General features: G+C 53.6%; 3 protein-coding genes across 3 annotated transcripts; all 3 read left to right on the top strand.

Moving 5' to 3' along the window:
* Positions 1–2,909: 2,909 nt before the first annotated feature.
* Positions 2,910–8,530, top strand: PRRG3 (proline rich and Gla domain 3). Its single transcript, XM_065729620.1, is given in 3 exon segments — positions 2,910–3,176; positions 6,454–6,614; positions 7,153–8,530. Coding segments are annotated over 3 exon segments (819 nt in total). The 5' UTR covers positions 2,910–3,055; the 3' UTR covers positions 7,690–8,530.
* Positions 8,531–10,516: 1,986 nt separating this feature from the next.
* LOC136044339 (uncharacterized) lies at positions 10,517–16,353 on the top strand. Its single transcript, XM_065729612.1, has 7 exons — positions 10,517–10,543; positions 11,029–11,238; positions 11,833–11,999; positions 12,270–12,382; positions 12,966–13,127; positions 15,447–15,513; positions 15,653–16,353. The coding sequence occupies exons 2-7, from the start codon at positions 11,094–11,096 to the stop codon at positions 15,782–15,784; spliced, it is 786 nt and encodes a 261-aa protein (XP_065585684.1). The 5' UTR covers positions 10,517–10,543; positions 11,029–11,093; the 3' UTR covers positions 15,785–16,353.
* A 3,626-nt stretch (positions 16,354–19,979) lies between these two features.
* Positions 19,980–25,247, top strand: CNGA2 (cyclic nucleotide gated channel subunit alpha 2). Its single transcript, XM_065729580.1, has 6 exons — positions 19,980–20,080; positions 20,238–20,345; positions 20,535–20,705; positions 22,773–22,880; positions 23,065–23,171; positions 23,824–25,247. The coding sequence occupies exons 1-6, from the start codon at positions 19,980–19,982 to the stop codon at positions 25,245–25,247; spliced, it is 2,019 nt and encodes a 672-aa protein (XP_065585652.1).
* The last annotated feature ends 378 nt before the right edge of the window (positions 25,248–25,625 follow it).

Raw genomic sequence — 25,625 nt, 5'->3', positions numbered from 1 at the left:
TGGCTGCTCTTCCACGGAGTCCGCATTTGATTGGGGAAAGAGCATTTGGGCCCGCCTACTCTCGCTCAAGGCGCTTCCTATTGTAGAGGCGGGGCGTGCTGACCGCGAAGGGATGCGATTGGCTGGGAGGTGGGCCGGGGGCGGGGCTTTCTCCTTCCTGCCCGTCGGCGGGAGGGAGCGGCTGCGGCGGGGCCGCCATGCGGTACGGGCGGGGCGGCGCGAGGCGGGCGGTACTCGGGGCCGTGAGTACGGGCGGGCTTCGGGCTGTGGTTGTGGGGGGAGGGGGAGGAGGACGCCAAGGAGGTCGGGGTGCGGGATGGATGGGGGCTGCGGGCGGGGCCGGGGGCAGGAGGAGCCGTGGGGTCGGGCACGGAGTGGGGTTGGGGCGCGCTGAGCTCTGCCGTGGGGTCTGCAGCGCATCCTGGCACAGAGCATCGCTGGGGATGGCGGCTGCGGCCGCTTCCCGGGGCGCGGCACCGGCGTTGGTGGCTCCCATCGCCCCGCTGTACCCCTGCCCTGGAGCAGCTGCCCGCCAGCTCGGGCTCTGCGGGCTGGGGTCGGGCGGGCTTTGCCAGCGCGGTTTCCTCCTTTGGCATCGGTGACGGCAGCGGGGGGAGCCCGGGGGAGACACAAATGTGCGACTGCAGCATCCTCGCTCTCACGGCCGCATCCCTCGCTGTTGCTGTAGCAACCTCCCGTCGATGGGGTATTTATAGAGGAGGCAGCGCTGAGAAGCGGGGGGGGGAAAGGGCTGGGTGGGTGTCCGCCGGGTCAGCTTCCAGCTCCTCTCATTGCGGTGGGTGGGTGGGTGGGTGCTGCTCGCCGGCTGCCGGCCCTCCCGCTCATCTCACACGGGGGCGGTCAGCAATCTGCGTGCGGGAATTAAAAATAAACATCAGTGTTGCTCACCCAGGCAGGCAGGCATCACTTGTGCTGGCAGGCTTGTGCAGAGCAGGCTTATTGTTGAGCTGCAATAAACCGTCTCTTGTTTCTGGCACTGGGTGGTGCGTTGGCACGGATATTTGGGGTCGGGGGGAGAAAGTTAAAAGATGAAGTCTTCCCAAACTGATGATTACTGTACTTCTATGCTTGCGATGTGCTACTGATATAAACTGTGCTTTGTGTGGACTGGGATCCTAGCAAGGATCTAGTCTTGAATATCTTTATTTCTGTGACGCCGTGCTGTGTGGATGCTGGGGCAAGTTTCCTACGCAGCCTGTTCTTTGATGCAGTGCTTTTGAATTTCTTCATTAAAACTGACAACAACAAAATCAGGTCAGTGTCTGCTCACAGCCAACAGAACCTGTAAGGGAATGTGCATCTCCTGCTGCCTGTGTGCTTCGATCAGACCCAGGGATGTGGTTTGGAGGAGCCAGATCAAGTATGCTGTTCCTTGTGAAGAGAAACATGGATAGCTGCCTGGCCTGGGGACTGGGGGACAGCAAACCTGTTACATGTAATTGTTCTGCTGCTTTCCCTCTGTCCTGCTTGAACTCCAGGCTAGTTGTTGCAGAATTTATCAGACTGTCCAAAAGCAACTGCTCTTTGCTGATGGAAAACAGCTCCAGACTTCCTCGATCTCTTGCTGCTTTTGGTACAGGACCTTCAGAAAGCATGCAAAGCCTGATTTTGGCAGGGAAAGACGTTAGCTTTACTAAGAAGGTGTTTGTTGGTGAGATCTGATACCTCCTGATGTGGCGATACACCAGCTCTGTTGTGTGCCTGGATTCTGGCCTTTTGAGTGCAATGGGAAGTATGTTTCTAGTGCTGCTGACCCAGTGGGTGGCTTTGTACTGCCACTGACCTCACTCCAGCAGAGAGCTAATTGAAGTGCTTTAGGGATTACTCTGAATGTCTGCAGTCCTGGACCTTAGATCAGCTTTTTTGTTCCTGCTGTTTCTAAACTGCCTTTGCTCCTACATCCACAATACATCCCTGTGGGATCTGGCTCGGTCTTTTGATGGAGCTGTGGTTTTGTCACAGCAAGATGTCACGGAAGGTGAGAGATGAGTTTGGCCAGGATGGTCTGATCTGTGGGATCTTGAGCATAGTGAAAAGACAAAACATGGAAAAATAAATGAGCGAAATTCCTCCTGCAAGCAGATAATAGCATACTCTTGTACAGAGCTTCATTGCTGTGAGGTTTTGTTTTGAAGTGTGGAAAATGCTTTCCTAGCAGGAGAGTTGACATCCTGGGTATGCAGGGTGTGCTGCTGCTACTCTGAGCTTTGCCAAACACCCTTTAGGAGATGCATATCTTTTCCTCTCCTGCTAAGTAGTCAGCTTGATGGCAGTGGAGTAAACAATCCAATCTTTGTTGCAGATTGTGAGCAAGAGTTGCAGAAGTGAGAATTTCTGTGACTGTGAAGTGGGTGCAAACCAAGTTGATAGCTTTACCTGTGTCCACCAATCTTGTCTTGGAGGGAAGAGCACCATTCTGTTCCCAGCAGCTTCCAGCTCTCAAGTCATCCTACGTCCTGATCTTATTCTTCCCTTCCTACCTAGCTTGTCTGTTTGCCTCCTGGGGAGCACAGATCATGTTGGGACCTGCCCTGGGCAGCTGATGGTAGCAAGTCTGCCAGGCAGAGGAAGGCTCTGTTTCCAGGTGTGCTCTGTGCCTATCAGAGCATTGCTGATCACTTTCCAACTATGTGTCCTCATTGGGTGTGCCTTGAATCCATGAGTGGGAGATTCTCAGTTTTGCTCTTGGTATTGGATGTATTGGAGTCTCCTTTCTCAGAGGAACTATCGCTTTCTGAGCATTCTTTATTTTGTGGACTCAAAGGTTAGGAGCTTAGCAGGTTGCAGGGTTGAGCCTGCTATCCCTGCAGATCCAGGGGCCATATCCAAACAGCTCCCTGCTAGAGGTGAGAACTGCTGAGCCTGAGTGCAGCAACGTGGGATGATCTGAGGGATGGGGGTGCCCTCGCCACCTCAGCCATGTGCTGGGTGGGGAGATCAAGTAGTGTCTGGCTCTCCAGGGAGGTAACACTTGGCTGACAGTTTTGTGGGTCTTATAGGTAGCACCCTGCTTTCTGCATCAATCTGACCCTGGATGGTGCAGGGCTTGGGCTTTAGTGTCCACTGGACTGAAACTGAAGCTGTGGATAACCCTCCTGTTTTCTTTCCTGCAGGTAGGTGGGAGTCCCCCGCAGCCGAGTGAGGCAGCATGGCAAGTAAGTGTTCCCTGTTCCCCTTCCAGCACCACTACCACCTCTTTATCTGCAGTGGGGGAGTGTTTTGTAGGTGCCTCACAAGCAAGAGGCACCTGTGTTTTTGGGGAGGGTTAGATGCCATTGTCGCTTGTCCCTGAACATGGTCTGAGGCCCAGCCTGCCTTGTGCCTCTTTCCTATGTGCAAGTTGGGAGGTATTGAAGGGCAAACCTCTCCAGGAGTGCCTTTATTTCTATGAGGCTTTTTGAGCTGTCTCACTCCTTTGCAAGCATTGCTGGTTTGCACCAAGATCTCCCAGCCATAGTGCTCTTCAGAAAGGTGGCCTGTGATTCAGGCCATGCTGTCCTGCAGCGTGTGTGGCCTGTGACAGTGTGGTTCTGTGCTTCTGGCAGGGACTTGGGCAGTGGTGTAACACATCCCTGCTGGTCCTTGCTGAATCTTGGTGTCTGAAAGAGTGCCCAGCACACATGGCCGTTTGGTGCCAGCAGCTGTGAGGACAGGGCTGGCAAAAGCTGGGCTGAGAACAGTGAGGGTGCAGGGTGGAAAACAGCGCGTGGTCTGTGAAGGGCTGGACTCAACCCTCTGTCCTTGCTCATGTGGGCAGCATGCACAGAGGCTGCATGCAGCAATGCAGTGGGAACTCTAGGAGAACAGTGATTGTGAACAGGAAGATGCTAGAGATCTGGCTGGAATCTCAGGATCTGCACCGGAGCTGACTGTGAAGGTGGAGGCCTTACCCAAGCTGGACAGGAGGAAGATTCCACAGATGACAGGTATGCTTCTTCTTGTTATCTGTATTGAGCTAGGTGGGGGAGGGGGCAGAGATCTCCAGGCAGGTTCTGCCACAAAGTATACTACTAATCTTGTGTTAATGAGGAAGGTACCCAGTTGTTGCCCTGCCTTCCTGCACCTTCTCTCCCTTGCAGACCTTAGATGCTCACTTAGTAGCGCTTGCTGCTTGTGGGAGCAGTCCTTTGTGGTGGCAGTGCCCCTTGCCAAGTAGTTCCTGTTGTGCTGATGCTGAAGGCTGTGACTTGCAGGAGTAGTTTGTGGTGGTCAGCACGTTCACAGTCTGCATGTACTTCCCAAAGCTGCAGCCTTGGCCGCCCCCTTCCAGATGCAGCTGTGTGTCATTCAGGCAGGGCAGCACAGTTGTGGGTTGAGGTATGGCCAAGCCTGCCTTCCACCAGGGGACAGCAGCGCCTTAGGAAACGCAGCAGGGATGGCAGTGAACTCCTGCTCCCCCAGCCTAAAGCTCTAATCTTTCCTGTGCACTGGTGCTCCAACTGGTGTGGGGAGACTTGGAGAGGCATGAGGAGTCAGTACAGACACTGCTGGGATTTGAAAAGTCTCCCCTCTGTCCTGTGACAGCTCAGCTGTCTGCTCTTCCTGTGAGTTTAAGATCCCAAGTCAGAGAAGAGAGTTTACAATGCTCTTGTTTCCTGAAGGCCACTGGTTTTCCTGCCCTGATTCCCATGCATGAGAACTGTTTATGTTTTCCACATAAAAGGGGAAGGAACAGTGACTTAGTTTCTGCTCTCCTGTCATTTCTAGGTCCTCAGGGGAGATTCTGTGGGGAAAGAGACACATGCGTTCATCACAGCATGTTTTCAGCTAAGACTTTGTTTGTGATGCCTGCCTGCATGTCTGTTTTTATTTCCATCATAGTGACCAGTTCAGCAAAGCAGGGAAGGGGTCAAGCAACTGGTATCTGCAGGGATGGGACACCTTGCAAGTGAGATCTGCAGCTAAGCTTGTTGCTCCAAGGTGTGCTGAGGAAGGTGGAAGAAGTCTCAGGCTCAAGTGCTGAGGAGCAAAGAGTTAATTGCACAGCTTGATCAAGGCAGGAAACCAAGGAGGTAAGGCCAGATTTCTCCAGCGAAAGATGAGACGTTTGCAGAATGGATGGTGCCTTTGTGAAATTTCATCCAGTTCTGGAAAGGGTCAGGAGAAAGCCAACGTGCTCCATCTTCAGCCAGGACAGCCCTCCTTGACTGGGAAAGCCAAGGCAAGCTGATCCCTGCTGTCCAGCAATATGCCTTCTGTGCCTCTTGAAGATGCTTTTTCTGGTTTTCCTTGTTACTTAAGGGAAAAAAAAAACCAACATTTGTTTGCATAATAAAGTTGATTCTGAAGGGAAAGTCTCTGACTCACATCATTCACGCTGTTCTTCATTCATACCTCGGTGGTTCAGCCCTCTGCAAGCTCTCTCACTGAAGCAAGCCATTAATAAATCACTAGGGGGAAATGCACCTACACAGCACATAAAGAGCACGGTGTCTCCAAGCACAGAGTGGCATAGCACTGTGCTAGTTTCTTACGCTGTGATCTTTCCCCTGCCTTGACACTTGTGAGTATTCTCTAAAATACCTTGCTATATTATTTTAGGAGCAGGATAAATGGAAGGTAAAGCTGAAGGAAATACGTTGACCTCTCTGGTGGGTGGCTGCTACTGAATGTCACCTTTGATCATTTACTAAGCCTCCTTTTCTTTTATATCCGAGTTGATCTAAATGGGAGACTATTGCAGTCCCCTCACCTCCTTGTCCTGCATCTGTTGTTGCTGCAGTGTGAATTGGTTCATCTGGTTGATCCGTTGAAAGGCTGAGCCTAAGGGTGGAAGGAGTAAACAGGCTTCTATAGGTCAGCCAACTGAACTGATTCATCTAACTCAAAGGAGGCAGTGAGATTGGCTGGGTGGGAAGAATCAGTATCATCCTCCAGCTGGGTGTGTTTGGTTGCACTGCAGAAGGGCTGCCTTGTGAAATGTGTGTGGGAAGCTTGTGTCCTGGGAGGGTCATGGTCTGTGTGCAGTGTTGCTTTCTGGACAGAAACTCACCTCCTGTGCTATTGGAGTCAGTATCCCTGTGCTAGGAGCTCCCTTTTCCTTAGAGAGCCTCTGCCTGGCTCTGGGTCCTCTTTCTGATGCAGTTGTCCTGCAGCAAAGGGGCAGTATGGTGAAATCCCATCAAGGGCAGAAGGTTAAAAACTAAGTCTGTTGGAGCTGTCTGGTGTCGTCTGAAGGTGCCACTTTCTGTGTATCTAGCATCCAGTCTTGTGGGAAGGATGTTGCTGGGGCTGCATGTCTCTGGGCAGACCCCAAAAGCCCTGATCCCTACTGTGTCCTCTTCCTCAGCAAGCAAACTGCTGTGCAAACTGAACTGTAGCTGTTTGGTGTTTGGGATGCCTGTTCTGCCAAAAACAGGTGGGAAAGCCTGGCTGTGCAGAGGCTAGGTGTGGGTTTGTCGCTGTTCAGCATCTGTGCCTTGTGTGTTGCAGTGTTCTTGGGGGCCAGGAATGCCCACTCAATCCTGAAGCGCTTTCCCCGAGCCAACGGCTTCCTGGAGGAGATTCGGCAGGGCACCATCGAGCGGGAGTGCATGGAGGAGGTCTGCAGTTATGAGGAGGTCAAGGAAGTGTTCGAGAACAAGGAGAAGACAGTGAGTTTGTCCCACCCTGCTCCTCAGTGAATGTGAGGTGCCTACACCTTAGCATGCTGTGGGTAGAGAAAAGCACAGTGGGAATGGCCTCTCCTGTTCCCTCTGTCCTCTTCAGTCCACAGGCAGCATGCTGTAGCCTTACTTCCTAGCATGACTTTCCCTTCCTAGGCAATGCTTTCTCCTTGTCGTTACTGGGACACCCTGCACTGCTGCAGGTTGAACGGGCACTCCCCTAGCATGTATGAGAGATTTATACTGCTGTCCCCCCATCTCCAGGTGGGTGTTGACGTTGGCCATCCTGCTTGATGCAGGGGCTGGTGGCTGCTGTTGAGGTTCGTTCCATCATCTTTTTTGCTGGGTCCCGAGGTTGGTTCAGATAGTGGCAGAGCAGCTCACAGCCCTGGTGAGGGTGCTGCAAGGCAGCTGGAAAACACCTCTTTGCGGGCTTGGGGACAGCAGTGTTTATTGCATGTGATGGTTAGGGGCTGCTTGTCCTGTGCACGAGCACATGGTAGTTCCTTCTCTGTCCCTGCTGCAGATGGAGTTCTGGAAGGGCTACACCAACTCTGTATACTCTGTCAAGGACCCTGGGCACAGCACAGAGCGCTCAGATGCTATGTATGTGGTGGTGCCCCTCTTGGGAGTGGCTCTTCTGATAGTCATCGCTCTCTTCATCATCTGGAGGTGCCAGCTGCAGAAGGCCACCCGTCACCGCCCTTCCTACACCCAGAACCGCTACCTGGCCAGCAGAACGGGACGCAGCCTCCCCAGGGTCATGGTGTACCGGGAGCGGTCACAAAGCCAAGGGGAAACTCAGTACCAGCGGGAAGCAAGCAGCCGGGGGGCTGGAGACAGCAGAGCAGGGGGCACCCCCCAGCAAGATGGCACTCTCTGTCCACCAGAGCATTCGGTCTCTGTCCTCTCCAGACTGTCCAGTGCCACCCCTCCACCTTCTTACGAGGAGGTGACAGGGCACCCAGAGAGCAGCAGTGGTGAAGAGACCAGCATCTCCTACAGTGACCCTCCGCCAAAGTATGAGGAGATCGTGGCTGCTGCTTCCACTGCAGGCAAATAGAGGGTCTGATTCTCTCTTGCCTCTTCACACACTCATGCTCATGCACCCACACCCCTTGCCGTGCCCAGAACCTTGTTCAGGTGGCATTGATCTCCCTGTCTCACTTGTACAAGCTGGTGCCATCACACAATAGCCTTACCTTCCTTACCAAAAAACAGCTATCCCCAAGCAGGGTGTGGGTGGCATGTGAGGATGGCTCTGGGTTCAGCCAGCCATCCGCCTTCCCCTCGCTCCCTGCTCACATAAGTGCTGCAGCAGCCAGAGCAGAGCGGCAGCTTGTTCCTGGCTCAGTGCGGGGGTCCTCCCCATGGTGCATTTGATTTCTTCACTTTCCCCTCAGACATAACATTTCCCATGACTAAAACAGCCTCACTGCCTCCCTGGGGCTCTGCTCAGCCTTACCCTGTGTTGCACACTGGCTCATGGACCTGAGGCACGTGTGGGGCTGGTGTTGGGGTTGGTCCTTGCCATGCCTGAATCAGCAGGGGCTGGTTTGTGATGTTCTGGAACCCCACTCCTCACTGTCTCCTGTTTGAAGCTTGGTGCTTTGATGAGGAGGTGTGATATTTGTTGTTGGGAGAAAGGGGAGGGACTGGTTGAGGAGTTGCTTTGTGATCTAGAACCCTTCCAAACAGGGAGAAAGGCTTGTGGTGGTTTTGTATGTGAGGTAAGTTGCTTTGGGACCACCAAGATGGCTGCATGGCTTTAAGCAGTGGGGATGTGCCTCCTTCCTGCAGGTGCCTGCCCCACCTGTCTGGTGCCCTCCCCAGATGTGGGGTGTGGGCACAGGGATGCTGCAGATGTGCCAGACTTCCCTTCTGCCTTCCACTAACCTCTCTGTCCTGGCCCTCTTTTCAGGGCATGTGTCCTCCAAGCCCCTGTGGTGGGCAGAGGGCTTGTTGGCAGAGATGGCTGCAGAGGTGAGCAGTGATTGTGCCACCAACCGTGCCCTGGCAGCTGGGGATGCTGGTGTGATGGGTGCAGAGCTGAATCCTGCTCTTAGAGCCAGGGCAGAGCGGAGCACGTGCTTTGCCATGGCGCCAGCCCATCCCCTTTTCCTAGGCCGCCACTTCTGGGGTCCATGCGATGGGGCTATCCTTTCCCAGTCATGCCTGATGGGCTATAAGGGGGCTCTTCTCCCCAGGCCCAGCCCAGAACCTCGTAGCACTGCCGCCCTGTAGCGATAACCCCAGCACCAGTCTCCACCAGCACCAAAAAGCTGCAGTGTACCTGCAGGCTGCCCTCACCCTGCTGTCCTGCTCCGTCCCACTGATGCTCTCAGATGCTCTCAGCCCGGAGCTGAGGCTTGCCCAGCATGGCTGTCCCTGGGGCAGGATACGAGCCTGTGGGGTCAGCAGCTGCCGGCACCTTGTTTGTCCCTTCCCAGGCCTTCACTCCGCCTTTCGGCCTTAGTAAACGCGGGTGATGGGACGACCTGGCAACGAGTGCCAGGGTCAGAGCTGGGGAAGACGGGAGGGACCCAGAGGGCGCTCTCTGATGCGCGGTCATTACGTTTGCGGTTTGTACTCTGTAAAACTTGGTATATTTCTGTGCAAAAAAAAAAAAAAAAGAAAAAAAAATCAAAAAGGTATTTATTAAAAAACCCTCACTGTCTGAACAGCACGAGGTGGCTTCTTCCCACACTGTCCGCAGAGGGAGGGGGTTTGGGCACAGCTCCTCTCGTCTCGGCATTCCTCTGCACGCGCCTAAACCTCGCAGATAATCCCCTTTAAATAGCAAGACTAGGGCAGCGCGAGATTTATTTTAAGCTCTTTCAGAACTGGATTTTATGGTGAGGCCTTGGACTCCGTCCCCATTCAGAAGCTTTTAAAACCGTCATTCATCCCAAACGGATGGTTTTATGGCTGCACGATCCGCTGAGAGGCAGAAGAGATCCGCTCCGGAGCGGCGATGCGGTGACCGCTTTCGGGAGCGCCGGCTCGGGCTCCTTTAAGGCCGGCACAACGCAGGGAGGGCAGGGCTCGCCCCGCTGACATCACGTCCCGGCCGGGCAGGAACAGCGGCCGCTTACAGGTTGGGAAGTTGCTTTAAACCGCAAAAAAAAAAAAAAAACAAAAAACGAATAAAAAAGTAAGTGCCCGCTCCCACCCCGCTGCGCCCTTCCAGCGGTGCAGCCGGCTTAAGGGGCTGGGGGGGGGGGGGGGGGCATTTCTGGGCGAGAAGATGGCACAGGGCGTTCGTTCCTCTAAAACCCCAAAACTGGAGGATAAACGCAGTGATTGCCACGGCTGCGGGCCGTGGGGCTGCGTGCGTGATGCAGCGTTCTCGTGTGGGAATGGCACCTCTGTGGGACGGTCCCAGGACTCAGCGTTGGGGCTGAGCCGGTTTGTAGGGTCAGGGATCCGATTGCCCCACGCACGGAAGCCGCCCGTGGTGCCGCAGCGGATGGTGCTGGGCAGACTTCTGTCCCTTTAATTAAAAGGTTTTTAACGATGGAGGAGGAGAGAACAGAAAGAAGTGAAGACTGCTGGCGCAGAGCCGCCCTAGCATGCCTGGAGTTCAGGGCTGCAGGTGCTGTGGGGTGGGATTGGTGCACCTCCGGCCGGCCGTGGGGCTCCAGGAGTGCTGCTGCTCCCCGGGAGGTGACATGGGGATGGGGGTGGGGGTGGGTGCCCTAGCTGCTGCCAGCTGGGAGTGGCTTGCTGGGCTGGCCATGCAGCGTCAGAGCGCAGGGTGCTAAAAATAGAGCCCGACGTGATCAGAGCATGCACAGCCCCCGCGCTCCGCTCCTCGCCTCCTCCCGTTCCCCCCCTCTGAGCTCTGAAGGGGAAAACGTCCCCTTTTCCGCGGTGGTTTGGGAGAGTTTGGCTCAGAAGCAAAGGGGGATTCCTCGGTACTGCGGGATCAAGGGAGGGCCGAGGGGGCCGTAGGGGAATGGGGTTGGCTGGGGTATGGAGGAACCCAGAAGAGTACTTCAGTAACGTCAGGAACGATAAATCAGAAAGCATAGAGTCAGAGGGGCTGTGTCCCTGCTGTGTCCTTGCTGGAAGAGGCTTCCTTTTCCTGCGGGAAGATGGTCAGTGTCTGACAGCACTGCCTGAAGCAAAGTCCATCCCGTTCAGCTCCTTGGAGCGGACCCCTCCAGGAGATGGGCATGAATGCAGTACGGCCTTGGGGGATACTGCGGTGAAAGTGTGTATGGGGACAGTTTAGTTCTCCCACCTCACCCTGCTGGTGGCAGTTCTCACCCCATGCCCTTCCCCTGCCAGCTGGGCTCCGTAGGACTCCCTGCTCTCCAGCACATCTCCTGTGGTTCTCTTTGTTGTTGTTTGTGCCTGTGTGTAGGTGCCTTTCAGCACATGCATTGCCCCTGTGCAGGTGCCGCTTCCTTTCCCTCTGTGTGGAACCTCGGCTGCCTGTGCCATCTGGGGAAAACAAACGAGATGTGGCCACTTTTGGAGCAGAAAGTGAATGCAGTCCGCTGTGACCTGCTCTTCACTGAGGACATCGATCGGAGGATGCGGGTCCCCAACAGACTCACTGTGGCAAACAGCTCCAGCCCCGTGGATGAGGAGCACATGTCTGAAGGTGCCCCTCCTTCCCTTCCGACGCATATCCCTGTTAGGATTTCTCTTGTTCTGAGCTTTTTGGGGTGCCTGAAGTTTGGTGGGGCTCTGTAACCTTGTAGAGAGAAGAACTACTTTCTAAAGCACTCGGTGGTTTGCTTTGCAAGAGAGGAAGGAGTCAGATATTGTAGTCATCTTTCTTCTGGAAGGTAGTGTGGGAAGGTGGAGAGATGCCTAAGGAGGAAAAGTGGATGAAGGTGACCAGCAGAAAGCAGGAGCGGCCTTTGATCCAAAATGTGAGCAGCAAAATATGGACTCATGTCCTTCCATGTCTTCAGTTTCCTCTCAGTTTTTGGGATGCTGAGACATATGGCCCTGTTCTTTGATAAACTGATCCCAAACCTTGCTTTCCAGGAGTGGTGGATCCAGTTATTTCCAGTCCACACTTCTCTAGGCTCTCCAATTGCTCCCATCTGCACATGTGGCTTTTAGTGTACATCTGGTAACTGTGGACACAGGGCTGGCAGCCCTATATGGGAGATCTCTCTTCCCTGCTGCCCTGAGGACAGATGGACACATTCAGGTTGTTTCATTCTTCCTTCTCTCTTTTCTGCAGAAACATCAGATGCAGACCTGAGACCCATCCTGCTGGACCAGCAGAGGAATGTCCCCTCCGCTGAGGCGTGCATGTCCCTAGACTTCTCAGCTCAGCATGCTGCCCTGGGGGAGATCCCTTTTCTGCATGTGGCTGGCAGATCAAGTGCCCAGAATCGCAGACGACTGGTAGTGTAATGAGAGTGGATGGGCTCGCATGTGTCAGCAAAGGGAGCGTGTTTCTGGTGGCTGGTTTCCTCTGGAGATCCAGGATCATCTTGCTGGGCTGGGGCTTCTGCAATGCTCACACCACTGAGGGCTCTTCAGGAGGCACAGGGCTGGCTCTACCCAAATTGAGCATAGTGGTGATGGGTTGACGGTTGGACTGGATGATCTTAGTGGTCTTTTCCAGCCTTAATGATTCTATGACTCTAATGCCTCTGTGTTTGATGCCAACAGGGCCACCACAGCAGCAGGTCACGGTGGCAGAGCCAGCACAGCAGTGTGTCACGGCGGTCTCCAAGTGACAGTGCCCAGCTAGCCTTGCCCAGCCCAGCCCGGCATCATGAGCGGTGAGCATGGACCTGGAGTGGTGTGGGACTGGCATCCCCTGGGGTCTTTGATACTTTGTGGTGGTGTGTCAAGATTGGGGGGATCCAAGTCAGGGCTAGAAAAGAGGAAAGTGTCCTCTGATCTCAGTAAGGAGAGGTTTGCTGCCACCTGAGGTACATGGGACAGCGTGTCCCCACTTGAAGCTTGTTGGCAATGCTGCTGGACCTTGCCTGGCCATTGGGTTTGCAGCCAGGGTGAGCAAAGAGCACGTGTGCTTTTTGTGAGCAGTCATGTGTTTGACATCGTGGTCTTTCTCTCCAGTGGAGAAAATCCTTAATCCCAGAGCAGAGCCGTCTTCTGTCTAGAAGAAAGCCTGTCCTGGGCTGGCAGAGAGGTGTGGTAGTCGTACTGTCATTACTGCCTTCGGAGGAGCCAGGTGACTGAACCTGGGCTGCAGGAGGGGCTCCTCTCACCTGGTGACATGGAGGTCTGGGTGTTGATGGCATTGTCCTGAGGTGCCTGGAGCTGCTGGAGGAACGGGGGGTCTGTGCTTGTGCTAAGCAGGTCCAGGCAGTAACCAGAGTGGTTCTGTGTGCATCCCAGGCTGGACACCTGCCCCCAACCTGCTCGCAGTGCCCCACTCCCCCTCCTTGCTGGGACTGGCAGGATCTACTCCATGCAGAACATCTTCCAGACCATGTACTTGCTGGGTCAGGTCCTCTTCCACCGCGTCCAGAACTGTCTGCGAGACCCAGTGCCATCCAGGTGACGTCGGCTTGTCCCGAGCCACCTCCCTGCTGCTCTAAATAGACCTAGCTTTGCCTTGCTCAGGCAGGAGCCAGCCCTGAGCTTTCTAACCTCATGGGACATGGCTGCCCCAGCCCCTTCTTCTTACCTATCCTGCCAGCTCTGGGTGCCTGGTGTGGTCAGGCTGGGTGCCTCCTGCTTGGTTTAGTGCCATCCAAGGGACCTAACACCTCCTGTGACGCTGCTGGGTTTCAGCTGCTCTTCAGCACTACTCCTTCTGCATGCCTTGATAACGTGATGGAGAGAAATGTGGGAAGGGAATCAAAACCCAGGACAGATGGCCCAGTCCTGATCCTGTCACGAAGACACCTCTCCCCATGTCCTCACAGCGTGCATGGCCATCTCTCAGCTGCTCTTTGGTAACCTTTTCATCAAACCATAGACTATCCTGAGTTAGCAGGGATCCATAGGGATAATCTAATCCAATGCCTGGCTCCACACAGAAGCACCCAAAAATCACAGAATTACAGACTCACCAGGGTTGAATTGACAGAATACTTCTAATTCTCCTTGAGCAAAACCTGCGGGCAGATGGGGAGGAGGGGGAGCATCCATCATCCATGCCATCTCAGCACATGGCACCTTCCCTCCCCGCTGAAGTGGGGCTGCAGGCAGCAGAGTTTTTCTCTGTGGGCGGTACCAGGTGATAGCCAGCACACTGCTTAAAAGCAGGGACATCTTCGGATGTGGCTTTTTTTTTTAAGCTTTTAAAAATGTAGTTATTGCCCACATAGACCTTCTCCTGTCAGACGTGGAGGAGGGTTAACTGTGGTACTGTGGAGGAGGGAACTTGGAGAGCGGGGTGAGTCCTGAGCTCTCCCCAGCTCTCTATCTCCATTTGGAGCCAGGCAACGTGGAATGCCTCTTCTTGGTACTCTGCATCCTTTCAAATGCATGCATTCTTTTGTACAACAATAAAAAAAAGTGACTGAGCTGGCTTGTTTATCGTGAAATTTTAATGAAGAAAGATCTGGCCTCAGAGAGAGGCTGGAATATTTCCATGGCAGTGACCTCTTGAAAGGTATGAGTCATCAGAGGTAATTTCTGTTCTCTGCTGTAAAGGGTGTTCGCTTATGTCAATGGGGATTTTTCAAGTAAAAGCTGCAGGAAATGTCCAATTTTAATGGCTTTGTCCTGGGCTAAATTGGATATTCTTTCTGTTGAGACTTTCATATTTACCACAGCTGCATTATGTGGATGTATTATCTCATGAATGTGTTTTCAGGCCAATTCCTTGAATGTCACAAGTGAGTTCTCCCCTTCCTGAGGTCCCCAGAGGACAACAGCCTTAACACATGCCAGCGAGGACCTGTGGCAGAGCATAGACTGGTTTCATTTGGAAGGGACCTTTAGATCCAATCCCCCTGCAGTGAGCAGGGACACCCACAGCACCATCAGGTGCTCAGAGCCCTGTCCAGCCTGACCTTGAGCATCTCCAGGCATGGAGAAACCACCGTGTTGGTGTGTGCAGGAGAACCCTGGATTACAGATGAGCTGATGTAGGGCTACCCTATCGTGCTGGGAGCAACAGATGAACATGGCAATTCCAATTTCTCAGAGTGGACCTACATTATTTGTGGCTTTGTGCCATGGGCCCTGGAGTGAGGTTGTACCTGCATCCATGGCTTCTGTCCCTTTGTTTTCAGGGATGGAGGGAAGCGTTGCATGGTTGTGATGCTTGTTTATGCTTCAGCTTGCAAATAACATTTGCTGTGAGGGGAAAAGGCAATGCCTTTTGAGAGGGAAGTATTGGAGAGGAGCAAATCCTGGTGCCAGCAATCCCAGGCAGTCTGGCACATGCTCAGATAGGTCCCCCTCACTGGTAGCTATTTCCTACCCGCTGGGTCCTCTCCTGCTGGGGTAAATACCATCCCTCCATTTGGGCATTGGCTGTAGGATCTCTGTTTGCCTGACTTGCTCTAATGTTGGTTTATCCAATCCTCAGTGGATTCCTTCTGGCTATAGAAAACGGACTCTGGGTAAATATGTTTTCTCTCTGTTGGGTCTCTAAAGAAACATAAGCATGCGGTTTTCCTGTTGCCTGTCCTAGCATGTGCTGAGTGCTTTGTTGTAATCACTGTGGGCTGCACGATGGGGGTAAGAAGTTGGTAGATGCTGTGTGAGTGCTGTTTCCTGTCTCCCAATGCTGCATGCTGCCAGCATCGCCTGGGTGTGCATGCAGTGCTGCATAGCCGGGCTCCCCATTTCAGTGCCATGTGTGCAGGAAGGTAACCACACCTCCTGAGCACTCTGAGCAGCTCTGTTTTCCTCCCGCAGCTCCCAGGAGGCTGGCGTGGCCCCGGAGGAGGTCGTAGTGGCTGAGGCTGCAGCAATGAAAAAGGAGGTGAGAGAAGGAGGATAGAGCTGCCGGTGTTTCCTGGGAAAACTGCAGGAAGGTGGATGGGGGTGCTCCAGGTGCTAGGGCCTGGCTGGGCACTGCCAACTAGCAAAGGGTGGTGCTCCTCATGCTGCTCTCCTTGCAGCTGGCGAGGATCTCAGAGCGGCTGTGTGTGCTGGAGGAGCAGTACAAGGCCTGGAGGAAAGAGGAGCCGCTGGTGTACTCCATGCTGCTCTCTGCTTGCCTCGTCAACACCTGGCTCTGGCTGTGGAGATGATCCTGTTCCTTGGGCTCCCCGACCCACTCTGGGCGATAGCAGGGAGAGCACCCTTTCTCATCTACTTGTGAATGGTAAAACTGTGTGTTTTTATTCTCAATTTCACCTGCTCCTTGGCATCCTTTCGGATCTGGGGTGGAACCATAAAGCTGGACCTGGTGCCACAGCAGCTGAAGATGGATGACAAGGAGTGGTGGGGGTGTGACAGAGAGCATGACACAGCGTGCACAGTCCCAGGGCTGGGCTATGTTTGGTGTATGGTGTGTTTGATGGGGTCAGTGTTCATGTGAAAAGCTGCTGCAAAAAGTCCAAGTGTCATAAGAAATTTGTGAATGACACAGGAGGCATGGGTCCTGCATAGAGCAATGGGAGAGCCTCTGCCCCTCGGGCTGCGTGTGTTGGAGGAGGCACAAAGCCAAGCGTTGGGTCTCTGTGCACATCAGGTCCTGTTACAGTCTTAGGCCATGGTTGATCTGGTCCCCTGACTGTGTCCCAGCTTGGACAACTTAGTCCTGCCTCCATAAAACTTCTCAGCCAATTTGTAGATAGAATGGCTTTAGTTGGAGGGGTACTCCAGCACACCCAGCCCCATTCCTTGCTGTGGTCTGGCTGCTCCCCATCAGCTCAGGCTGCCCAGGGCCCCATCCCACCTGGTCTTGAGCACCTCCAGGGATGAGGCACCCACAGCTCTCTGGGCAGCAGTACCAGTTCTGGTTGCTGTGGTCTCTACTTCAACTTCTACCCCAAAAGCTTGTGCAGAGTGTTTGGGTGTTTTTGAACTGCTACTAGGTTTTCTTCCCTTAGCAACTGTGTGAGCAGTCCCATTGTGCTGGGGTAGCTCCTGCTCCAGGGGAGGGGTGGACTTGGAGGAGCCAGGGGCTCCCATCCGGAAGGGAGTTGGACCAGTTGACCTTTAAAGGTCCCTTCCAACTCAAACAATTGCATGATTCTATGATTGCTGTGGCCACTGCTGTGGCACCACCTCCTCAGCTCCTGTTGGAGGCTCTCAGCAGTGGATTTGCAAGAGCTCAGATCCCAAGTGGCTGTAAGAATACCGCTGAGCTCTAGGCTTAACCAGGAGCTTGGCTTTTTCCCAGAGAGATGTACAAGGGAAACCTCCCCAGGGTGATTATAAGACCTCATAATAACAGCTCAGGAACCAGACAGGCCATGGACAGTTGCCCATTTGGGCAGCAGTGGGTATTTGTGAGATTGCCAGTGCCAGAGGGCAGGATCACTCCCAGTCTGCTGCCAAGTTGTAACTTCAGCGTGGTACAACAGCACAGGTGAGGGGAATCCTTGGCTCAGGTGTTAACTAAAACCAAGCCCAGTTTGACAGCTCCGCTGTTTCTTTCCTTCCTTGATGTTTAGGAACACTTGGATGCGTGGTGAATTGAGATTCTCACAGTGGTTCATCTGCTGGAGTGGTGCCTGCAGGCTTGGGGCAGATGTTGGCAATAGGACCTCTCTGTTTCACCTATAAATGATTGCAAATCAGATGTCCTGATGGCTTATTTACAGACACGGATGCTTAGGTGTTCCCTGCCTGCCGCTGCAACAAGCCTCCGTGGCTGTAAATCTGGCAGCTGGACGTTTAATAATAAATAACTGTCCCACAAATAACTGCAGGTCTGAACCTGTGGCTGATGTCTGGGTTGAGGACAGTGCCGGGATTTACTGCAGATGGCAGCAGGATGGGGGGCTGTGCTGCAGCAGGGTGTGCGTAAGGGATGGCAGCAGGGCTCCTGGCATGGCTCAGGGATGTGGATGGGCTGGAAATACGTGGAGGTGAGGTGATCAGATGGATGTGTTCCTGCAGGCTAATCATTGGCAGGTTGTATTGGGTAGAAGGTGGCTTTTTGTCCTGGTTTCAGGTGGTAGTTCATAGTGCCTGGTATGGTGCTGTGTTTTGGCTTTGGGAGAAAAACAATGCTGACAACACATGGATGGTTAGCTGCTGCTGAGCAGTGCTGCACACAGCCAAGGACCTTTCAGTTCTTGGCTTCTGGCTCTGTGCTGCCAGAGAAGGGCTGGGGGAGCATAGGGAGCTGGGAGGGGACAAGGACAGCTGACCTCAACTGGACATGGGGGTATTTCATACCACATGGCATCGTGCAGAAAGCCTTGACAATGGTGAGGAGCTGGTGGAGCAGCTGCTGCTTGGGGACTGGTGGGCACTGGTCAGTGGGTGGCAAGGAATCATGTTGTGCCTCACTTACCTTGTAAATATATGTTATTATCATTCATGTTTTCCTTTTCCTTTTTTTTTTTTTTCTTGTCTTAGTAAATAGTTTCTACCTCCAGCTACGAGTTCTGCTTTGTTTTCTGTGTTTAATAAACTGTGTGTGTGCTGTGTGGGGTGGGTGAGGTTAGCTCCCCTGGCAGCAGAACACTACCCTGCTCCACGGTGCATCTGCAGTGCATCCGCAGAGTTCCTCCTCCGCTGTGCCAGGGCAGACACACGAGGCAGGGCTGGGTGTCCCCTGGGGAGGCTGCCACAACAACATGCTTAGAAAAAGAGGTGTCTCATGCAATCCGGCGCTGGAGGGAGGTGTGTGGCATGCACCAAAGGGACAGAAACAGTGGAGCTCTTACTTTTTCGGAGGTACCTGTAGGCAGGGAACAAAAGGAGAGGTGGGAAGGGGGGTGAACTGCTGCCAGTGCTTCTGGCCTGTGTCTGATTCTGTGGCATGGGGACAGGGGAAGGCGGTGTGTCCCTCCAGTGCTGCTAACCGAGGCTGCAGAAGTTCCACACCGCTTCAAGCTCACTACTGCCGAGATTTTCAGTGAGAAGAGGTGGGAATTGAGGCTTTGAAGGAAGAAAAGGTAAACTTCTGGTGCTGAGCGGACCCTGGGTGCTGGTGCTCTCAGATCACACTTACATGATGTGCTTACATTCGCACCCATGGAAGGGACTGACCCAGCTTCAGTCACTGCATATGTTTGGATGTGAGTAGGAGAGAATGATGTTAACCCCTTGCTTATTGTCTTGGGGATGCAAACGTTCAGCCAGCTGGTTGTCAGGATGGCAGGTGTGCAAAACAAGGCAGACACCGGTGACAGACGCAGTTCACCACCGTCATCAAACTCTGCAGCTCTCTTCTCTGGGATTCCTGAGAAGCAAATGTAGCTTCCTGCTGCCTGAGAACAGGTAACTGGATGGAGGGGAGGGAGGGGCGGTAGGGAAGAAGGGCATGTGTGGGAGGGAGCTCCCTTTCATCCCTAACCCTCCTCCCCTTTCATCCCTGGGTACAAAGCTGCTGTGTCTGGCTACTCTGACGCTCGCTGTTCTGCCTGGGGCATTGAGGGAGCCCAGGGGCTGGGACTGCACTGCAGTGAGGGGACACACACACTGAGCATCACCTGCCCTGGGCACCATGGGGACCCCTCTGCAGCTCTGGTGTTTGCTGAGGCTCCCATGAGGGGATGCCCCCTGCCCACCCCTGCTGGAGGCCTCGAGGGACACCAGGCTCGTAAGTGGGTGCTGTTGGCATCTTGGTGGTGGCTCTGCCACTGTGGGGAGGTGGCTGGGTCTGTGGGCAGCTCTGTGTGCGTGGTCCCTGGCCAGCACAATGCGTGTGCATGACAGAGACGTGGGCAGGGCTGTGCAAGGCATTGCCCCGTGTCTGTGCAGCCCATCGCCAGTGGGGCTTGCTGTGGGAGAGCACCAGTGATCTGTCCCCAGGAGCCTGCCTTGCCCCGTGGCTGTGGGTATGTGGAAGGCTTGCTGAGCAGACCACCAGCAGCTTGCAGTACCTGAGCAGGAGAGCAACTTCTCAGATGCAAGGGTCTTGTATGTGCTGCCCTGTGACAGCATCTCCCCTCCCACAGTGGATGTGCTCTCCCATCCTTCCTGGGGATTGTTTTCACACCCTTGGGCTGAAGGAGAGCTGCAGCTCGTCGCTAGGGCACGGTGCTGCACATGCTGTTGCCCTGGCAATGGCTGAGGAGCCCAGGTGGTGGGGAGAACATCTTTCAGGGGCAGATATAGGGCCTCCTGGGGCAGGTGCAATGCCTCATAGAGCTCTGCAGTGAGAGCTACATGGAAAACACGAGGCGGGCACATCTGTTGAGCTTTGCCCCTCTTCCCTCTGAGGCTGGGCGATAACTCAGTGCTCACACCACACACCTCCTCTTGTTCCCTGTGCTCCTGCTCTCTGCTCATCCTAGGTCCCCTGGGTGGCTCGCTGAGAGGATGATGGCCAGGAGTAACGGCCTGCAGCTGCCCGGCCCCTGCCCACCCCTATCAACCACAGCCAGGGCTGATGTGCAGGACACGGAGCTCAGCACGAGCAGGTCAGGATGGCTCGAGAGAGGGTGGCACTGGTGGGGCAGAGCTGAGTCTCAGGGCACAATGGCCCCAGCAGCCTGGTTTCCCTGGCTCACCCAGCAGGGTGTGGGCTGGCACTGAGATATGTGATGAGGCCACAACCCTCCCTTCTCACCACTGCAGGACCTGCTCGACCCAGGATGAGACCTTGGAGCTGCACAGAGGGACTCCTGTGTATGGAGGGGAGCAGGCGGCTGCCCCTCCTTTCCAAGGCAGGCGAGCCCTGGCCAGGTAGTGGTTTGGGGTCAGGGTGTGATGGTCGGGTCTGTGCATTTCCAGAGCATGGAAGGAAGCTGGAGAGATGTTGCATGGGCTCTTGTCTGATCCTTTTGTGCCTGGGTTTGACCCCTTGCTTGTCACAAAGCTTTGCTTTCTCCTTGCTGTGAGGACAGCTTCTGACTGCCTTTCTTCCCCATTTAGGATTGTCAGGCTTGTGCTGGTGCTGCGGGAATGGGCCAGCAAGAGCTTGCAGGAGGAGCAGCAGAGGCCAGACCCCTTCCTCGAGCGCTTCCAGGGCCCTGAGCTGCAGACAGTGCCTGCTGATGCCAGCAGCGATCCAGAGGAAGAGGAGGCCGAGGAGAAAACCAAAAAGTAGGGGGCCCTTCCCTGTGACACAGCCTCTGTAGGGTGAAGGTTGGCTGCGTGGTGCTCTGCTGGCAGTGATGGCACAGGGAGAGAAGGGTCAGGAGTCCCACGGGTGGTGGGCTCAGCTCTGCCCGAGAGGTTGGCACCAGTGGGAGGGGTCCCCTGTGCCCTTTTGGCATCTGAGCCAAGATGGGTCTGCAAAAAGCTGTCCTAGCAGCTGCACATACGAGGAGCCAAGGGACGTGGAGAGTGCACACAGGACATGGCAGCTAGCACAAACCTGTGGGCTCCTCCAGCCTCATTCATCACTGCAGGACGAAGGGAGATGAAGGGAGTGCATTTGCTGCCCGTCTCTCCACCTTCGAGGGCAGGCACCGTGACGGCAGCGTTCTGAAAAGGCTCATTCAGAGCCAGTGCTTTCATCCCTTCAGCTCACACTGCTGCAGAAAAGCAATAACCTGGCTTTTCTTCTGCTGGCTAATTAAGGGGCAAAGCTCACGGACTATTCTGGACCCTACCATTGTACATGGTAATTAAAACACCGAGAAATGATCCTTCTCTATAGGAGGAAAGTGTCTGAGCCTTGTATCAGGGCTGTTGCTAGTCATGGGAAAAAAAAGCGCTCTGCCCTGCGAGGTGAAAAGGAGCTTGTTAATTATCGGAGGGAGAGGAGCTGATGTGTGCTGAGAGGGCTGCTCCGTGCCCGTGGCTCCCGGGAGAAGCTGTGCTCTGCAAGGTGTCTGCAGAGGATGGGGCAGTAGAGCTCAGTGCCCATAAATGCCTGTTGAAGGGATAGGATAAAGGTCCCTGGGATGGGGGAGGAGGGGAGGGGAAATGCATTTGGTGCTGCCCTATGGACTTCAGAAGGGAGAGTACCACAGCTCTTCTGGGAAGATGGTGGTATTGGTGACTTAAAGCTGAAACTACCAACATGATTAACGTTGCTGTTGAGGTTATTATTAGTACTTGTGATACGGGTGCTGGCTGGTTGCAGGGGAGTTGGTGTTTCCCATGTGCCAGTTACCTTATGTCTCAGTGAGCAAAGAGTCCCTTTCATAGAAAATATTTAAGCCACACATCAACCCCTCTTTGAGCAAAACACAAGTGTTTTCTCCCCACCTGTAATGAGGTTGAACTTGTCTGTGGCTGCACCCAGAGGGAATGTGGAGGAGCACTGCTGGCCCTGCTCTAAGCTGCTGTCCCACCTGGTGTGCCACTGATGGAGGCTTCAAGGCACATGTTTGCTTCTGAAGCTGTTGGAAGCAGCGGGGCGAGCACAGAGAATGTGCTGGCAAGTAGGTTGTTTGTCCTATTGCTGGAGGGAGCTCTGCACATTCCAAAGCTGGAAGGGAAGTGAGGACGCAGGGGGAGAAGGTGCTTTGCCCTAGCAGGTGGTGGTGGCCGAGCCTATCAGTTCAGCTGCAGAGTTCCCATTCCCCGGCTTCTGCAGTGAGATCTGGCCACGGGAGCACACACATCTTATCTCAGAACCCCAAGATGAGCAGGATCAAATGCTTGGGAGCAGTTCAAAGGCTGGACAGAGGGCTGAGCGGGCCGCAGGCAGGCGGTGTGGGATGGCAGCCCTATGATGCCGACCACTGCTCTGGGGCTTGGGCAGCCCCGTGGTGCTCCCACTGATGTGCAGCAAGCTTTCCTTCCCACTCTAATTAATCTTCTTCTCTCAGATCTGTCTGGCTCCAATCCATGCCTCATTTAGGAGAGGCAAGGTCATCTAACAGAAGTTTTCTGGTCACCCTCTTCCGTACATCTGTTTTTGGCTCTGCCTCTGTGGTGCATGGAGGCCACCTGCTCTGCCTTGCCATGCTGTAGTTTCTCTTCTGCTATCTAATGAGCATTGTTGTGGGGATAAAGGAACTTAAACAATGTGGGACATTTTCACTTATCACTCCTGGGGCTGGATTTAGCTTACAGACTGGCAGTCAAACTGCAGCTGTTTGATCCAGGGTAGTGCAAAGGATGAGGGAGATGATGCAGCTGATTCCTTCCAACTCTATTTTCTATGTTTAGCCCTTTATTCACGCATTGCCAGCTCTGGCCTCTCTCTGCTTCCAGGAAGAGATGGCAGTCCTTTGTGGTGGACCCTGCCGGGGACTGGTACTACTGCTGGCTGGCCGTCATTGCCATTCCTGTCCTGTACAACTGGTGCTTGCTTGTGGCCAGGTGAGCTGGGATGTTGCAGGGCTCCTGTCTCCTCTAGCCCTCGCCTTCACCTGCTTGTTGTGGCTCAGGTGAGGCTCAGAAAGCTGGTGCTGGTCACTGTGGGGGTGGTGGGAGCCTAAAGGAAAGAATAGGCTTATATTCAGTTGGAAGAGAGATTTCTTGGTCTCACCACCTCATCCTGCAGGGCGTGCTTCAGTGACCTGCAAAAGACTTACATTGTCCTCTGGCTGGTGCTAGATTACATCTCAGACTGCATCTACATTGGGGACATAGTGATCCGCCTGCGCACAGGTAGGCATCCTGACTTGTGAGTGCTTTGCCCTAATATCCTAAAAGTGGAAGGACCTGATCTACAGCTCCAGTAGAAGGAGGGTTTTGTCTACCTTGGTTCTCACTAGTACGAAGCAACCTCCAGAGGAAGAAACTAATTTAAAGATCTGAGAAATGAGGTAAGTTTCAGAATGAAAGATTAATCATCCTGGCTTCCAACTTCACCTTTGAATAATGTGTACAAGATTACCCACATTACTATTAGTATTCAGGCAGAATTGAATGTCTGTATCTCTGATTTTGCACAAGTTCAGCTAGTGAATTATCTACATGGAAAAATGCTAGTATTTAATGCTCTTGGAATGGAGGAGGTGGCTGTACACTTTCTGTCCAGAACTGCAATCATTCCTGATATGGAGAATGAAAACCTTTGTGTTCCTATTTCATCCTCGATCAGAGTGGGGAGATATGTTACCTTTACATGGCTTTTCCTAAGATGCTTGATAAGAAAAGCTTGTATGCCGAGAAGATCAGGTGGAACTGGTAATGTTTGGAGGATTGTATATAGCACGCATACTCATGACATGCTATGAAATATTTATCAGAAGTGCTTACAAAGCCTGCAGGAGAGCTGAACATAAGCCAAAAAAATTCTCATTCCCTTCTCTGTTAGGTTTCTTGGAACAGGGCCTCCTGGTTAAGGACCTGAAGAAGTTAAGGGATAACTACACCTACACCTTGCAGTTCAAACTAGACGTGTTGTCCATCCTGCCTACAGACCTGGCATACTTTGCTGTGGGACTGCACTGCCCTGAGCTGAGATTCAACAGGCTGCTGCACTTCTCCCGCATGTTTGAGTTCTTTGACAGGACAGAGACCAGAACCAGCTACCCCAATATCTTCCGCATCAGCAACTTGGTTCTCTACATCCTGGTTATCATCCACTGGAATGCATGCATTTACTACGCCATCTCCAAGGCCATAGGCTTTGGAGGAGATACCTGGGTCTATCCCAATGTCACAGACCCTGAATACGGATATCTCACCCGGGAGTATGTCTACTGTCTCTACTGGTCTACAATGACTTTGACTACCATTGGAGAGACCCCCCCTCCTGTGCGTGATGAAGAGTACCTCTTTGTGATCTTTGATTTCCTCATTGGTGTCCTCATCTTTGCCACCATTGTGGGGAATGTAGGGTCCATGATATCCAACATGAATGCCACCAGAGCAGAGTTTCAGGCAAAAATCGATGCCATTAAACACTACATGCAGTTCCGCAAGGTAAGCAAAGACATGGAAACCAAAGTCATCAAGTGGTTTGATTACCTGTGGACCAACAAGAAGGCAGTAGATGAACGGGAAGTTCTCAAGAGTCTCCCCGATAAACTAAGGGCAGAGATTGCCATCAACGTTCACCTGGAGACACTGAAGAAGGTGAGGATTTTCCAGGACTGTGAGGCAGGTCTACTGGTGGAGCTGGTGCTGAAGCTTCGCCCCCAGGTGTTCAGCCCAGGGGATTACATTTGCCGGAAAGGAGATATTGGAAAAGAGATGTACATCATCAAGGAGGGGAAGCTGGCTGTGGTGGCAGACGATGGAACAACGCAATACGCTTTGCTGACTGCGGGGGGCTGCTTTGGTGAGATCAGCATCCTCAACATTAAAGGGAGCAAAATGGGCAACAGGCGCACAGCCAACATCCGTAGCTTGGGCTACTCGGATCTTTTCTGCCTGTCGAAGGAGGATCTGATGGAAGCAGTCACGGAGTATCCTGATGCCAAAAAGGTCTTGGAGGAGCGTGGCCGGGAGATCCTAACCAAGGAAGGCCTGCTGGATGAATCAGCTGAAGAAGAAAGCATGGAAGGGAAGAGTGTGGAAGAAAAGCTGGACAGACTGACCTTGAACCTGGACACACTTCACACTCGCCTTGGCCGTCTCCTGACAGAGTACAACGATGCCCAGATGAAGCTCAAGCAGCGCATCACTGTTCTGGAGTCCCAGATGAGGCAGCAGGATCTGGAGGACTTCTTCTCAGATAGCTCAGACAGTCTGCCTGAGGGTGAGGGGGAATCTACATCAGCTGGGTTGCAATGAGAGGGTGCAGATCTCAGCTAGATGGTGTCTGGCTTTGTGCTGAGGCAGTTTCTATTTCCCATGGCAGCACTGCTGACTGCCTTGACAGGACTTCTCTCAGGTTCTTAGCATTGCCACTGAGTGGCAGTTTCATCTGAGAAATTCCAATTTGTGCCTCTCATATCTGCAGACAGGGAAGCTTGTTTGGTTTACTGTCACCCCATAGGTCATCTCCAACCTTTTACTTGGAGGCTGGGCATCCAGCTGGAGGAACAGGCACTGCCCACTGCTCCATTCTTTCTGCTGTATCCAGTGCTCAGCCATCAGATTGCCCCAGCACAGACAGCTGAGTACCCCAAGCGTCTCTCTTAGCAGGAAACAGCATTCCCTCCTGCTCTG

The sequence above is a fragment of the Cyrtonyx montezumae genome, unplaced genomic scaffold, assembly GCF_038088225.1.
Source record: "Cyrtonyx montezumae isolate F1298 unplaced genomic scaffold, pur_monq_1.0 scaffold_11, whole genome shotgun sequence".
In the NCBI taxonomy this organism is placed as follows: Eukaryota; Metazoa; Chordata; class Aves; order Galliformes; family Odontophoridae; genus Cyrtonyx; species Cyrtonyx montezumae.
The sequence above is the reverse complement of the archived record's forward strand: the minus strand, read 5'-3'. Positions and strand labels throughout refer to the sequence as shown.